Genomic DNA, 15,807 nt, shown 5'->3' on the forward strand with positions numbered 1-15,807 from the left:
ACCCATTTATTGTTCTTATTTTACTCATGTTCATCCTTTGTTGTCTTTGTCTCTGTCTCTATCTCTGGTAATCTCTACCCTCTCATCCATTACCCGATGTTTCTATCATCTATGTTTTTATTTTTGATGGAGAGGGCCGTAAGCCATGAATACGAACGGTCGTTCAAACGAGACGAAAGGTAAGTATATATCGCACTCTCGACCTGCCATTCCTTCCCTCTTTGCCGTGTCCTTCTCATCGATCTCTGCAAAAGCCAAACCCATTGCCACAGACCAGGAGTCTCCTCCCATCACGCCTATCGCAGAGCCACCGCCATGGCCACCTCGACCGTGCTCTCCCTCCCCGCCTCCGACATCCCGACGACCGTGGCCACCGCCTCGGTCGTGGTCTCCATCACCGTCTTCGTCGCCCTCCTCTGCGCCTGTCTCGTCATCGGTCACCTCCTCGAGGGCAGTCGCTGGGCCAACGAGTCCATCGCCTCCCTCCTCCTGGTTTGGCTTCCCGCCCCCTTCTCCTCTCCTGGTTTTAGAGCTGAGGCTTTGTAGCTTGGGGTCTGCTTTATTTACGCTCATGAGCTCATTCTTTCTTTTAGGGTTTGTGTGCTGGTCTTGTGATGCTGTTGGTTACCAAATGGAAGAGGTCCCGCATCCTCACGTTTGATGAGGAGCTGTTCTTCATATATCTGTTGCCTCCCATCATCTTCAACGCCGGGTATTTCCCCTTACTGTAGTCTTTGACTCTTCTAATTGGTAGATTAGGACAATACGAGCATAAAAGAAAACCAAAGATGATCATTTCTACTGAAATTACTCAATTTTCTCATTCCTTTCTGCTATATATATATATATAAAACCCATGATTATCTGGCACATGTATATTTTTATATATTGATGTAAATTTCTTCATGGTGAAAACTTAGGCCGAAAGAAACTAAAGTAGAAACCAAGAGCACAATTTTTAATTTGGGACAGCACATTCTCTGCTGATACACTGTCAGCAGCGGTACACCCTCTTATGACATAATACTTCAATAATTATCTTTTCTTTCTAATCCTCCCTTCTCAATACCACTTCATACTGGTGTCAGCACAAAGACAGGACTCATACTGATGACATTGCATATACTTGTGGCATGTGTCATGCCAGCAGCTAATTGGCACAATGGTGTGTGCATGGCAAGTAAAACATTTGGTTAAGAGCATATGTTCGTGAAAGAGCATGAGACTAAAAAGCAATTGATTTTTCTAAAAAGCCACTATATGCTGGTGTCAGCACAGTGATGACAGGATTCATAGCATTGCATATACTTGGTGCATGCATCATGTCAGCAGCTGATCGGCACAATGGTGAGTGCGTGGCAAGTAAAAACAGTTGGTTAAATCATGTATTCATGGAAGAGCATGAGACTAAAAGCAATGGAATTTTCTCAAAAGCCACTACTTGCTGTTATCAGCACAGTGATGACAAGATTCATACTGATGGCACGGCACGGAGTTATGACATGCATCATGCCAGCAGCTGATCACGTAATGGTGTGTACATGCCAAGGAAAACACTGTTTAAGAGCATGTATCTGCAGAAGAGCATGAGACTAAAAATAATGGATTTTTTCTCAAGATTATACTTAGCAATATATGTGAATACCCTACTCTTTGACACCCAAAGTCATAAAAACTTGGTATGCAACCTTATCGTGGAGTCAAAGTTAAATTTCATAAAAACTTGGCTGAAAAATGATGTGGTGAATGCTTCAAAAAAAGATAGCAATGAACTAGAGAAAAGATTCTTCAAAGTGATATGACTTAGTTAAGAGCAAAGACTTAATCAGGGTGTATCGTCGCACATATACTTATTCATGCTTGAATTTGAATTCTATTTGTGCAATATGACATGTCCTGAACTATATTTACATGCACTTGAGGGATTCTTAAGTGACTATTCACACAGGCACAGTTTTATCTACATGCAGAATTGGTGAGATTGAGATCGTTTACTTAATCTTACAAGTTAAATAACTTAATTTTCAGGTGTGCTACTTGCATAAGCGTTATTAAGCAAATACCAATTTCAGTGTCATGGTAGTTTTCTTTCTAGACAAATTTCTTCCCTTATCTGAGCCCAATTTATGTGCAGTTTTCAGGTCAAGAAAAAACAATTTTTTCGAAATTTCTCAACAATTCTACTGTTTGGTGTACTAGGAACACTAATATCCTTTTGCATCATCTCCACAGGTAAGAAGTGTTGTTTCTTAGAATGTCAACAAACTTAAATCTGGAACTCAGTTATTTTATGATTAATGCACATCCCCTCTCTCAATTTTCATTTTTTGATTTATATGTGAAGAGATGAAGGAACATTGTGAACCTACAATTTATTTGCATATTGTTTCTATTTAATGTACATCCCCTCGTGCACTGGGTACATCCTTTTTATTGTTTCTATTTGATATTAACATTACCTTCTTTGTCTAATACAACCTATATTATACTTTACTTTTATTATTTCTTTGGCATTACCTATGAGCTATCAAACATGGACACGATCTTGGAATTCTAGTAAGACATCTCCAATGGAACAAATCTTGAAAAGGTATGACACAAAAGGCCATAGACCCAACAATCAGTGGAGACAATTTTTCTCCATATATTAGTGTAGTTTTATGTTAGAGAACATACTTTAAATCAATGGATGTGTTATCTAAAAATCCCATTATTATGGCTTGTTTACATCTCATCCATAGCATTTCCACTATTATCAAGAAGAAACCAACATATCCTAATGATTCACATTTCACTTCTGTTATTTGCCTCCATTGGAAAAAATGGTGGAATATAACCCAACTTACAAATAAACCTCATTCAAAACATCAACTGACTCCTTTGCCTTTAGGCCAAGTACCTGTTAGTATAATTGTTTCTATCCTTTTTTGTGCCCATCAACTAATTTTCCAGTCTGTTGTATAATGAAGATGAATTTGGGAGTAGGAAATTGGTTTTTTGGCCTGTTCCTAGTGAGCATTGGATGACAAGAAGAGGAGACAGAAATATTCTAAACAGGAGGCATGGACAACTTAGAAAAAGTAGAGAAATTATTATGGGCATTTTTGTCCATATGTATAATGGTTTACTACTGAAATGAACATTGATGCGATGCTATATACAGTAGAAATACTCTTAGTTATGTATTAAAAATATCTATAACCCTCTGTTTCAGGCACCCACAGAGTGATATATGGCATGTGCATGCACTAAATTGTTTCTTCATGTCTAAAACAGTGTATACAAGCATGTTATTGTAATCTCTGCAATTGAACTTCATTCTGGAAACAGCTAAAAATTATAATGCTTTTGTCATCGATCATCAGTTCTTTCAGTTGTGTCATCTAGGGTAGAGTATTCAATAGATTGGTCTATCATAGTGTCAAGTTCTGAACAATCTCCACAGAACTCGATATGGTATTTATGCAAATTAAGATTTTTTTCCTTTTTTTTCCTGTGAATTACCTTCCTTGTTTTATTGGTAGCAATTGCTTCTGCAGAAATTGAGTTAGTTTATACTAACATTTAACCATGGGTTTCATATCCATTTGTAGTAGTAGATGACTTGTATTTGTTTTATGGCATTTCATGTAGACAGAATTTTAGCTTTGAATTGCAAGAATGGTGTGAGTTTCAATCATATTGGTTGTGCCATATTATGGCTACATGAGATGCATCATTTGCTTGTGACAGTTGGCATGAACCACATGCCGTGTTAGGCTGGCTAGCAAGCATCATCTTGATGACAAGTTATTGGCGAGAGGCATGGTGAAAATTACATTCTTGATTGTCTCACCTTACCGTCAAGTACTGTTATGCAATGCAACTGACTTACAAAACTCTTTCATGTAAATTATAATAATTTTATTTTAATTAACAGGTTCATACTTTCTATTTAAGCAAATAGGCATTACATCCTTGAAGATACAACAGTACCTAGGTATGTCTCAAGTAATTTTCTTATTGCATTATATTTGCATTTTGTATTTAGTTTGCTTTTCCATTGTAACATTTGAAGTTAAATCACTTGTAGCTACTGGGGCTATATTCTCAGCCACTGACTCAGTGTGCACATTACAGGTACAACTACTATATATGAATCAACAACTTTCTTTTACCTCTGCTAGCTAATTCTTCTTTTCCCTTTTAATATAAAAGGTTCTCAACCAAGATGAAACACCCCTACTTTACAGTCTTGTGTTTGGAGAGGGAGTTGCTAATGATGCTACTTCAATTGTACTTTTCAATGCAGTCCAATCACTGAATCTCAGCCATGTTAAAGCCATGACTGCAATAAAGCTATTTGGAACCTTTCTTTATCTCTTCTTTACAAGCACTGCGCTTGGAGTAATGGTAAGTTTTAATTACAAAATGAAATTACTAATATGTTAATTCATGTATGTGGCATTGAGAAGTGTTGGCAACTATTTCAGTTTTGTCCTCGCCAGGTTATTGCATGATTTATCTCAGTGTTAATCTTTGTATAATGTAGAAATAGCAACTGACTTGACTCTTAGAATGAAGTTTCTTAACATTTCAAATAGAATGTATATTATCAAGTCATGAGGAATGTAGTTTCTTCAATCAGTTATTTGAGATCATGCTTTGTGATAGTTCCCCTTCCCAGTACCAGTCATTCTTATTAAGATTACTTGTGCTTTGTACCTTTTAGATTGGACTCCTGAGTGCATATATCATAAAGAAATTGTACTTTGGAAGGTTAGTTTAGCAACTTCTCTTTTTAGATTCTTCTTGTACGAAGTGTGTTTGCACAACTGTTTTTGATTATTTTTTATAATTTCATATAATTTATTCGAAGTTTTTTTCTTTTCTCGCTTTTATCATGTTTTGCATAATTGTTGCATACATATTACCAAAACGAACTTCTAAACTAGGTAACTGAGTTCTGCTTAGGGAGATTGTCATGAACAGATTATGTTGATAAGCTAGTTTCTTGTTTAGGCAATAACTTTATAGATGGCACTTTTGGCTAGCTCTATGATTGTACATCTTAATTGGTTTTGTGTAGATTGATGGTTAGCAAAAGACAGTGGTCAAGTTATTGTGTGATGATATATTGATAAAATATTCAAAATGTATCATTAACTCTTGTTATTTAAACATCTAGTGAATATTTCTATCCGGTACCATGTCATATATGGCACAACATGAATTTTGAAGTGTCCTCTTTCATATGTTAGCTGAAAAAAGGTCTGTAATGTGACATGGTGATATCTATCTGCTTTTAGAGCAAATTACAGTTCATAAATGTGTAAAATTGTGTATTGAAGAGACAAAGTAATAGCTGAATTTAGCTACGTTACATTTGGGTTGCATCTGTTTTGAACTTGGTGTCCCAATTGTTTGGATTTGAAAGTGTAAAAAATTGGTGATGGATATTAGCAGCCCTTTCTGAACATATGGAAAGGTCATTTATTGTGATGAAACACTTCTTTACTGATGAAAAGGCTTGTAGAGTTATGTCATCATAGTATTATACCTAGGTTGCATATCATGGAATTATTCATAGCTCCATGGATATGGATGCTAGCTAGCATGGATGATGTAGACAAACACTTTTGCACTGTGCTGGTTGCTTGCTTCCACTTTGACAAAAATGAAATATATAAAGATGAAAACCTATGAATAATTATATGCATGTTAAATGATAAAACCACTGAAAACTATCCGGCAAGGACTATGGCTATTTCTTGGATATATGACAAATTCTCATACTATATCTGTAGTTGTACCAGTCAGTATTAATGAGAATTAGGAACAACCATTTAATCCATGAAAGGAATAAATTTTAGATTTTAGTATTTTAGATCTTATCAGAAAAAAACCATTGAAATTATCCACAATGATACCGATTTATCTATTGCTGGTAATGAGGATTATCCATTAAGCCATATATAATAACTGCTTTATTTGCTCTAAACTATATTTTTTAAGTTCAAAAGTAATGCTAGTTAAATTCCTTTAGTCTCATTAAAAGGAAATGCACACATGATCATACCCTTTTCACTTTTTGTTTAGATATTTCATGCTTGGGTGGAAGTTGTTTCTACGTATTCTATCATGTTACTTATTTTAAGAGTTCTGTTTATTTTTGACTCCGTACTTTTTAGTCATCCAACTATAGGTATTAGTTACAATAAGAAACCTGTTTCAACTTTCAACCTAAATTTTCGACTGATCTCATCTCATGATAGTTTAAAAGGGTGTCAAGATCCATAGTTATTTCTCCAAACTCTTCATGTTTGTGTGCAGATATTTTTTAAGAAATAAAATATTGTATTATAAATATCGCATTCTTCGCTTGCATGGAAGTCACTGTTGGTTCACTTGTTAATGAGGCGTATTTGATTTTATGTAGGCATTCTACAAACAGGGAAGTTGCAATTATGCTGCTATTGGCTTATCTTTCTTATATGATTGCCGAGGTATACATGGTTTATAATTTACTGTTTCCAATTAATCTTAGAAATATCTACTTTACTCTCAAGTCTTTATTTGACACTTGATGGTTATGGGAGGCATATACAGTCTGTGTATATGGAAGGGTGTTCCTTAGTAGATGACACACTCTACTTTGCATTGCTGAAAGTAGCTACATCAACAATTAAAAAAGGCTTCTCTACTGTTTTGAGTAGTTTTGTTTCTTTTTATTTATTTTCTATAATGGCATATAATCTTGTATTAAGAATGCAGTATAAAATTTGGCTCATAAGGTGGACTTGAAAAAGCTTCAATATGAACAAATGGGTGTCATTCTTGTCCTTAAACACAAAGGTTTAGAGCCATGTGGATCAGCTAAATAGATAACATTTCTCACCTTAAGTTGGTTGACCTGGTGAATGCTTCACATGGAAGGTGACTAGAGCGCTGAGGAATGGTTATAGTGTTTCTCAAGGATTGAAATATTGTATCGTATTGAAGTTTCGACATTCTCTCAGTATGGTATGATACTGGATACTGAGCGGTATACAGTTCGGTATATATATATATATATATATATATATATATATATATATATATATATATATATATATATATATACATATATATAAGTAAAAAAAATTCGATGATGTTGCTTCGGCGACGTCGCCTCCCTTCTCCCCCACGCGAGCGTGACGTCGCCTCTCTCTCTCTCTCTCTCTCTATATATATATATATATATATATATATATATATATATATATATATATATATATATATATATATATATATATATATATATATATATATATAAAATGTGCGACGTCACCCTAGAAAAACGAGGCAATGTTGCCTTTATATATATATATATATATATATAAACCGGTACATATCGGTCCAACAATAAACCGGTACGTACCGGCCCGACAATAAACCCGTACTGGGAGATATCATTCGAAACTGTATACCTTGATGTTTCTCTCCAATTTTCATGTATTGCTACAGTCTAGAATTTTACTCATGGGTAGAGCAACTAATGTGATTAGAGTAATAGGGCAGCTAGAAACATGCTTGAATTTGGATTCCTTCAATTTAAAGATATTACATGCTTTTTTGTTCAACTCAAGGGACATTTTAATAAGTTTGAGACATTTCTTATTCCACTTTGAAGTTGTATCTGTGGTCTATTAACTTTCATGAGATAGAATAAGGTTGTAATTATTATCCTAGGCTATTGTCTTGTTAATTTTTCAATTACCTATTTGGACCTTCTCTTAAGACCAGATAAATGTCAAATTGGTTGCCAATAAATTTATAACTCGGAGACTAGGTTGATGGCGGAAATTTTGGCTCTTTTATCTGCATGAAAGTTGTTTTTTTCTTAATTCAGTGCTTTTGAGCATACTACTTCATTTTATGATTGTTTTCATTCCATTCAATTGGTTCTAATTGATTGGCTTCTAAAGACAGTTGAACTCAGATCTTTTCATGGAAGGAAAAGTGGAAATCAGGAGGTACAAGAGGGTGCAAGAATGAATATCAGAGAGAATTATGGTTTTTTTGACTTAGAAGAGTTAAATACAGCTTTCCAGGGAAATAATGATGGATGCTTATCAATCTGGAAGAAGTGTTGTGGAGGGTTTTAAAATGACCCAAGCTAAGTGTTCACTGATAACGTTGCGTATTTGTACAATGAAAATAGAGAATCTCATTTCTCATTGGACAGGCATAATTAGCTGTAAGTTTCAGACTTCAAGTGTGGCACTGAATTTGTTACGGAAATGGTGAATGAATCAGATTTTGGATTGTTTGCAGCAAGGATATAGGCCTTTATAATCAGAGTATGTAGGAGTTGCCTCTGAATTTTTGAAATTACTGATATCAGAAAAATTTTGAATCAAGTCATGCACTCGTGTTTGCAGTCCATCTGTTATAAATTTACCTCAATTTTCAGCAATTTTAGGAACTATTTAACATCTTGAACGAGTGAAAGAATTGTTTGGAGATGGGATACTTCAGAATAGTCCTCTGTTGCTTCCTTCTCAAACTCCAATTTTTCATCGGAAGCCTTTATTCTTATTCTAAAGCTTTTCAATCCAATGTAGTATAATATAGTTGAATTCTTGATAATAGAATCCCCTCATGGCAGATTTCAGGGAAAAAGAGATGGAAAATTGATCTTATGGATTCTCTAATGATCCTTATGACTGACCAGCCACATACCATTGAAACATCTTTTGCTAAGAAAGTCTCGAGGTGAATTTATATGATTTGGACAAAAAGTATTACCCTTAAGGTCGCTATCTTGGATGCTTGGGTGAAGAGGATAGATAAATGGAGGTGTTGCTGGATTATGAGAGCTGCTGGTGAATATAGAAAAAGTAATGAGAGAAGTTTTGAGAAATCACTAGTCTTGCATATACTCTAGAAACTTCCATTAGTCAGTCCAGGGAGAATCATTATTCCTAGCAGTCATCCAGTGACTATCCTATCTGTGTAATCTCTTTTTTGCTTTCATCATCTATTTCATTATTTTTGTGTTATGATCTCAATATGCATCATGATTTGTGCCATTGGCAAAAGCTTTTTTCTGCACTAGATCTAGAGATAGTAACGATGGTATACAGCTCATGTAGATAATATACCTAAAGCATATTCAATCACTTCACATTTCTACCTTTTTAATTCTTTAAAGTTTTAAAGTAATATACCCTAATGTTGCCTAGATATATTTTGTCCCAGGTCAATTTATTGGTTTCTTCCAGAACATAACTGATGTATTCTTTTATGTGGCAGCTCCTTTCTCTCAGTGGAATATTGACCATCTTCTTCTGTGGAATCATCATGTCACACTACACATGGCATAATGTTACTGAACGGTCAAGAATAACAACTAGGTAAAGGATGTTCTCAATTTGAACATAGTCTTCGTTATGCTAAATTGGTTACATGTTCCCTTAATCCAGATTTGGCATGAGAAAACTAGTGATTACTTACAAATGAGATAGTATATAGCATAGTTTCAAATAGCGATGAGTATGATGCTTACTGACTGGTATTTATGATCCAACAAAGGTTCAGTATCGGTAGGTAACTTTTTTATCAATTTTTGGATTGCTACCGGGTAGTGTAGGTTGTCTTCCACCTGTTATATTGGTACCATACCGGTCATCCACCTAAATGATATTGGACGTTGATTTAAATCCTTGGTATGTAGTATATGTCTGATCAATATAAGCAAGAGAGAATAAGTTGTTATTTAGTACTGCTTTATTAGTTGATCAAACTTATTTTATAGAATTCTTTGTTGAATGTGATAAGACTGTAAAATAATGCTTGCAGTTTAGAAATCTAACTCAGAATTAAATTATATGCAACACATGGGATGTACATTAAGATTTCAACTGAATCATCATTTGAAGCACCATAATTAAAACTTCAATCTTCTATGCAAGGTGTTAAACCTATTTTTTCTGGTCTTGATGGTTCTCTAAAATAGGGCAATGAAAAGATTTATTTGTTCAAATGAAAGAATATTTGGATGATGAAACATACTGTTAAAAGTGAAGCATAAAATCTCCATGACACTTAGATCAAAAGACATTGGTCAAAAGCTACAGGTTCAATATGACAAAGCTTTGGAAGTTTCAAGAGGTATCTATCTGATTTCACAAGACAAAGCGAAGGTCCACAAGGACTACCAATATGTAGAAGTAGAACACATATTTGCAGTAAGCTGCACAAAGGCTGTACATTTGACAAATATGGTTTTCGATGGATAAGAAGTGATCCAGAGTATATTAAAAGCGCACGATTAGAGGATATTGTCACTTATTAGATCTTATTCTTATGTGGCTTGTCAGATGTTACAGGATAGATTGGATCCAATCGGAATCCCTCTCAAGTCAATCAAGCTAACCAGCCTCAAAAGATAGAAGCCGTGAGGACTTCTTAATTTCAAGATATGTGTTTACAGCTCATTGGTGTGGAAGGTCACAATCCAATCGCATTGATTACTAATCCATTAACTTGATAGGACTGAATCATTTGATCCAAAATGCTTGGACTTAAATCAATAGTATTAAGCGTATCTAGTCTTATAAATCTATAAATCAACTCGATTCTCCTTCCACTTCAAATATAAAACCAAACTGAGGTGTTACAATCTCTCTTACTAAAGGTTCTTAAACTTAGCCCATAACTAAGCCTTAGTATACTATACATGAGGCTCTTGCTCAGTGGCAGTTCCATATTATGATGTATCTCTAGCCTTTTATCCATGATACACCTTACCTATTTGCATCCCATAGTGATCTTAATTTCAGATTCGGAACCCAAACTTGTGCTAGCCTGGATCAAATCATACCGGGCAGTATTGCGAACCTTGCTATCACTATGCCTAATACTATATCTACTCTGTTATATTTGTCATGACCAGATCCATCTTAATAAGATAGTTGACTCATTAACTTAATAGGTCTGCAACTATATAGCCAAAAATCTCCTTTTACTTTCAATGTGGAACTAGACAGGAGTGTTGCATGGAAATACTTACAGATAAAATCTGTCCTAATCAAGAAGGGAAAAGGGATCAAACAGTTCTGCTTTAAAACTTGCAGTCTAGACAAAATGTATAGGCAACCCACATGGACATTTGTACAGTCTGCATAGATACGTTTGTTGGCTCTGCCTTTGGTTATGGTTAAAGGAAAACCTCCAAATAAGAAGATAACAGCATGGTTAATTGAGAATTATTCTTACATTATTATCTAAGCATATTATTTTATTAACTAATAGAGATTCATGAACATGTTTCTATTGGTAACATGATTAGGAGTTTGGGACATTAATAGCACTATAAAAATATTGTGTTTTCTCTTGTTCTTCCTTGAGGGGTCTATTCACCTCAAATTGAAGGATTCCACAATAGGAGGGTCATATCCTATCATTTGGTATTAGCTTGAGGTAAATAAGCAACTTCCCACATTTCTTTACAACATCTTCATGGCTGAAGAATTGCCTTGGGTAATTGCCCTTCATGCATGATGTACAGTTCTTGTAACTAGAAGTAATTATAAAGATCTGAGATGTCTTTAGAATTAGAAAAACATCAACTAAAGGATGAATCCAGTACACTAGGTTTCTCTCAACGTTGGGTATGGGAGAGTAAATATTTGCAGCTTTATCTTATATAAAGAGGTTGTTTCCACCAAGGTTCGCCGTATCGTACCGTACCGGCGTTTCGACCCGCGCTCGGTACGGTACGGTACGGGTGTACCGACCGGTATACCGAGGTGTACCGAGCGGTACACCCGGGTGTGCCGAGCACTGTAGCAGTACCGGAACGGTAAGAGGCGGTCCGCGTACCGTAAGTCTGTCGGACCGGTACGTACCACCCGTACCGGGCGGTACTGTTCGGTAGGGCAAACCATGGTTTCCACAACTCAACTTTGATTATCTAGGTCTCAAAGGAACAACCTTACCAGGCCCACCCCTGAGACAAAATAATTAATTGTTCACCTAAATTACTTATTTAACCAAGGTCTACCATACCGAATCATACCGCCCGGTACGGGCGGTACGTATCGGTCCGACAGGCCAGCGGTACGCGGACCGCCCAGTACCGGTCCGCACTGCAGCAGTGCACTGTAGCAATGCACTGTATCAGTGCTACAGTGCTCGATACACCTGAGTGTACCGCTCGGTACACCGTACCATACCGGTACCGAGCCCAGGTCGAAATACTGGTACGGTACGGTATTGCGAACTTTGTATTTAACATAAAGTTCTTATTTAATGCATAAAACACTAAGGTTAAACTAATTTACTAAACCTGTATATTTCAAACATACTTATCAATAATCTGTTTATCCTGAGACCGTGCAACTCTTTGTAACATCTTTATTTATACTTGTAGAATGAAATGCATTTTCTTTGCCTTCTGCATATTTATTTTGCACATGCATCTCCCATGAAAAGGTCATTAGAAATATAATTATTTCTGCATCATATCCATTTATAAGCTTTTTTTGTGCTGCAAATACATGAAACCTAAGTTCTGTTTTTGTTATGCTGACACAGGCATGCATTTGCAGCAATGTCATTCATTTCAGAAACTTTCATATTTCTCTATGTTGGTATGGATGCTTTGGACATTGACAAGTGGAAAAGAAGTGATGCTAGGTAGGGAAATTACTGAAATGTGTTCCAATAGTACTAGTTTATACTGCTTCTCATAATAAAATATATCTAATGTTTGAATAATACATTTTGTTTCAAATTTTTTGGATATAAACATTAAGAAGCTATGTCATCTCTTTCTTTTTCTCTTCCTTTCATGTGCCCTCTTTCCCTTCCCTCTTCCACCATCTACTCCTCCCCACCGTATCCCGCCACGACCGCCTTGCCTCAGTAGTTTACTATCTCCTCCCGTCCAGGTCACCATTTCCTTCTGCTACCAATAGTCTACTCCTCTGCCTCTTCCTCCTCCCCTCCTCTCCTTTCTCCCTGGTCCTGGTTGACCAAATATCAGCACCGAACCAAGATGGAGGCTTATGACCACATGCACTAATGCGGTGGCATATGTGGCTGCATAGCCTGTTTTTGGAACATCTTCGTGACCATTTATGCATTATGTCGTATAAAATTCAGTGACGTCCATATAAATGTTCTGGGAAAATCTCATATTTGTCACACTTTTTTGCTCAGTGTAGGAACAACAGTTGCTGCTAGTGGAACGTTGTTTGCTTTGGTTATGGTTGGAAGAGCTATATTTGTCTTCTCATTAGCAAATTTTGCAAATTTTTTTAGACATGCATCTGATGCTAAGATTGACCTTCGGCAGCAGGTATCTACCATGCGTTAATTTGATCACTTAACATGAATATGATACTGTTCAAATGCTTTCTAATGTTAACTTTCATTCAGTTTGTAATATGGTGGGCTGGCTTAATGAGAGGTTCTGTCACCATTGCTTTATCATACAACCAGGTTTTGCCTTGATCACTATACTTTCTACATTCACTTGGTGATGGTTCCTTGAGTCATACCCTGCTTTTTTGGTTGTAGTTTTCGACAAGTTCATCCAAAGAGGGAGCATTCATGATAACTAATTCAATCGTTGTAGTGCTCTTCAGTACTGTGGTATGCCTGCAACATCACCCTGCCATATAATTTCCATGATTCATTTATGAGAGTTTCTAATTTGATGTCTGATCAGTTTTATCTATTTTTAATTTTGGTCTTAGTTCAACAAAAGAAGTAATCCTCTGCTTAGATTAGTCTATCATGCTTATACTGTCATAGTTATTGTAAAGTTACCTAATTATTATTTTTTCCCGTCTTTTGTTGTCTAAATGGGACAAATTTAAGCATGAATATTGAATAATATCAAAGCAGTTGTGGGAGGACTGCAAGGTGTTCTACTTTGGGAAATAAAGGACCAAAGAAGAGGAAATAATACATGATAGTTCTTCTCACTCCTGAAACATTGACTAACTCTTCAGAGTTCAGATGATGAAATCAATTTAGGCCTTGCGTTGAAGAGATTTGACATATCAAAATGGCTATAGAACTACTGATCACTGTCAATTGAATAGAGATTCATACTCGAAACAAAAGACTGCTTGCATCTCCATTGATTCTTTGTTCCTTCTTTCTTACATAGTGGAGGCAATGAACTACGATAAGGTGTAACCATTTGTCTCTGATTTGTCTATTTAGTCAACAAATGACATCATTCTCTAAACACCAGTTGATCAAATGATTAATGCTAGATTTACCAAATGAAGCTAATTTTTATATTTTGTATATATACGAGAAAATATGATAGGTTTCCTTGACAAATTTGATTATAAATCTTATGTTACTTTCTTTTAATAGAGAAATTGAACAAGCCTGCTAATTCTTTTTCATTGGGAAAATAACATGAACTACATAAGTGGCTTTCTAAGGGGGAGATAAATAAAGTATAAAAAGAAGAAAATAGGTGCAAACAGAAGAACAAATCAAGGAGAAAATGAATAAACCTACATCGGGAAGAGTACATACGAAGTGTTCTCTCTCGTTAGCAAGGGAGAACCTTGTCCATGATGTCTTCTTTGACTTTGGAAGTACTGCAGGTCCAATCGAGAACAATTCTGTTGCTGTGATTCTTCTCATAGCTATAAAAATATTATCGAACCTAATTTTTGGCAGGTATAATCTTCTTCAATATCCAATAAAAATCCATATTATCTCATGTCTTGACATGGAAACACAAATGGATTAAAATTGAACATATAAAGCTCTAATGTGAATACTCTTACAGTCCAATATTTTGATGAAATTTTTTGTTCAACATGCACGCTTAAACTCCTTGTATTCCATAGTGGCATATCTTCTTTTTAAATTTCCTGTGGCTCTTCTTCCGAAATGCTTAGTATGAGCAGCTATGTAATCGAACAGCTAATAAGCAAACAACTTTTTGTGAAAGAATCAATTTCTCTTAATATTAGAATATATAATTAAGCATTGTTTCAAGCACATCTGTTTACAAAGATAGACGTCGGCTTGTACTTGCATCGTATGTGGCCACTGGAGCAGCTTGTAAGAAGTATGAACAAGTTTTTCTTATACATATATGTGGATCTAGATGCGTAGATGTGGTAGTTGAAAGTTCTGAGAAATTATTTTCTCTAAGCATCATATTCAATATCTAAACAAAAAAAAAATCATCTTCTTCAATATAGAAATGTTGACTTTTTTTTACTTGCCAACCACTTCTTATATCTTCTAGGTGCTATATTGATTGTTTGATGCTTTTCTGTTCTTGACTTCATGAGTTCATAGTCACACTGGACAATAATATGTAGAGATAACCTAATAGCACTTTGTTTCGACTTTGCTATCAATTTGAAGCTGACCATCTGAATAGGTTTTTGGATCAGTGACAAAGCCTTTAATCAAAGCTGCGCTGTGCCATAACTGGACTTCAACAAACGGCGAAGACGCTCACTTGTCGAGCCTGGAAGATATTAACATCCTATTTCCTGATAATTGCAGAACCAGCGGCAATGACACCAGCCATGCAAATCCCAGGAGCAGCCTTGGCATGCTGATAATGCATCCCACCTCGACCATTCACTACTTATGGAGAAGGTTTGATGACAGGCATATGAGACCTGTTTTTGGTGGGCGCGGTTTCGTCCCACTTCTTTCATCTTCCACACTCACTTCCCCAGACGGGGCTGATGGTGTTTAAGTCATCGTTCTTCTTCTTCACAATTATTTGATAATATTCTCAGAATATATAAAAAAAACAAGTAGCTATTTACTTATATAAATTGA

The 15,807-nt window shown here is 35.7% G+C and overlaps 1 protein-coding gene across 3 annotated transcripts; it reads left to right on the forward strand.

Annotated features, from left to right (window-relative positions):
* Positions 1 to 149: 149 nt before the first annotated feature.
* Positions 150 to 15,807, forward strand: LOC135596789 (sodium/hydrogen exchanger 3-like). Of its 3 annotated transcripts, none has more exons than XM_065088950.1 (14): positions 150 to 492; positions 594 to 712; positions 2,135 to 2,232; positions 3,920 to 3,979; positions 4,073 to 4,119; positions 4,198 to 4,392; positions 4,712 to 4,758; positions 6,419 to 6,485; positions 9,277 to 9,377; positions 12,562 to 12,663; positions 13,189 to 13,327; positions 13,408 to 13,470; positions 13,549 to 13,623; positions 15,408 to 15,547. In XM_065088950.1, the coding sequence occupies exons 1-14, from the start codon at positions 316 to 318 to the stop codon at positions 15,408 to 15,410; spliced, it is 1,293 nt and encodes a 430-aa protein (XP_064945022.1). In that variant the 5' UTR covers positions 150 to 315; the 3' UTR covers positions 15,411 to 15,547. The 3 variants fall into 3 exon arrangements, with proteins under 3 accessions (XP_064945022.1, XP_064945006.1, XP_064945013.1); XM_065088934.1 differs by having other exon boundaries at positions 158 to 492; positions 15,395 to 15,807; XM_065088941.1 differs by lacking the exon at positions 4,073 to 4,119 and having other exon boundaries at positions 159 to 492; positions 4,292 to 4,392; positions 15,395 to 15,807.

The sequence above is a fragment of the Musa acuminata genome, chromosome BXJ1-2, assembly GCF_036884655.1.
Source record: "Musa acuminata AAA Group cultivar baxijiao chromosome BXJ1-2, Cavendish_Baxijiao_AAA, whole genome shotgun sequence".
Taxonomy (NCBI): domain Eukaryota; kingdom Viridiplantae; phylum Streptophyta; class Magnoliopsida; order Zingiberales; family Musaceae; genus Musa; species Musa acuminata.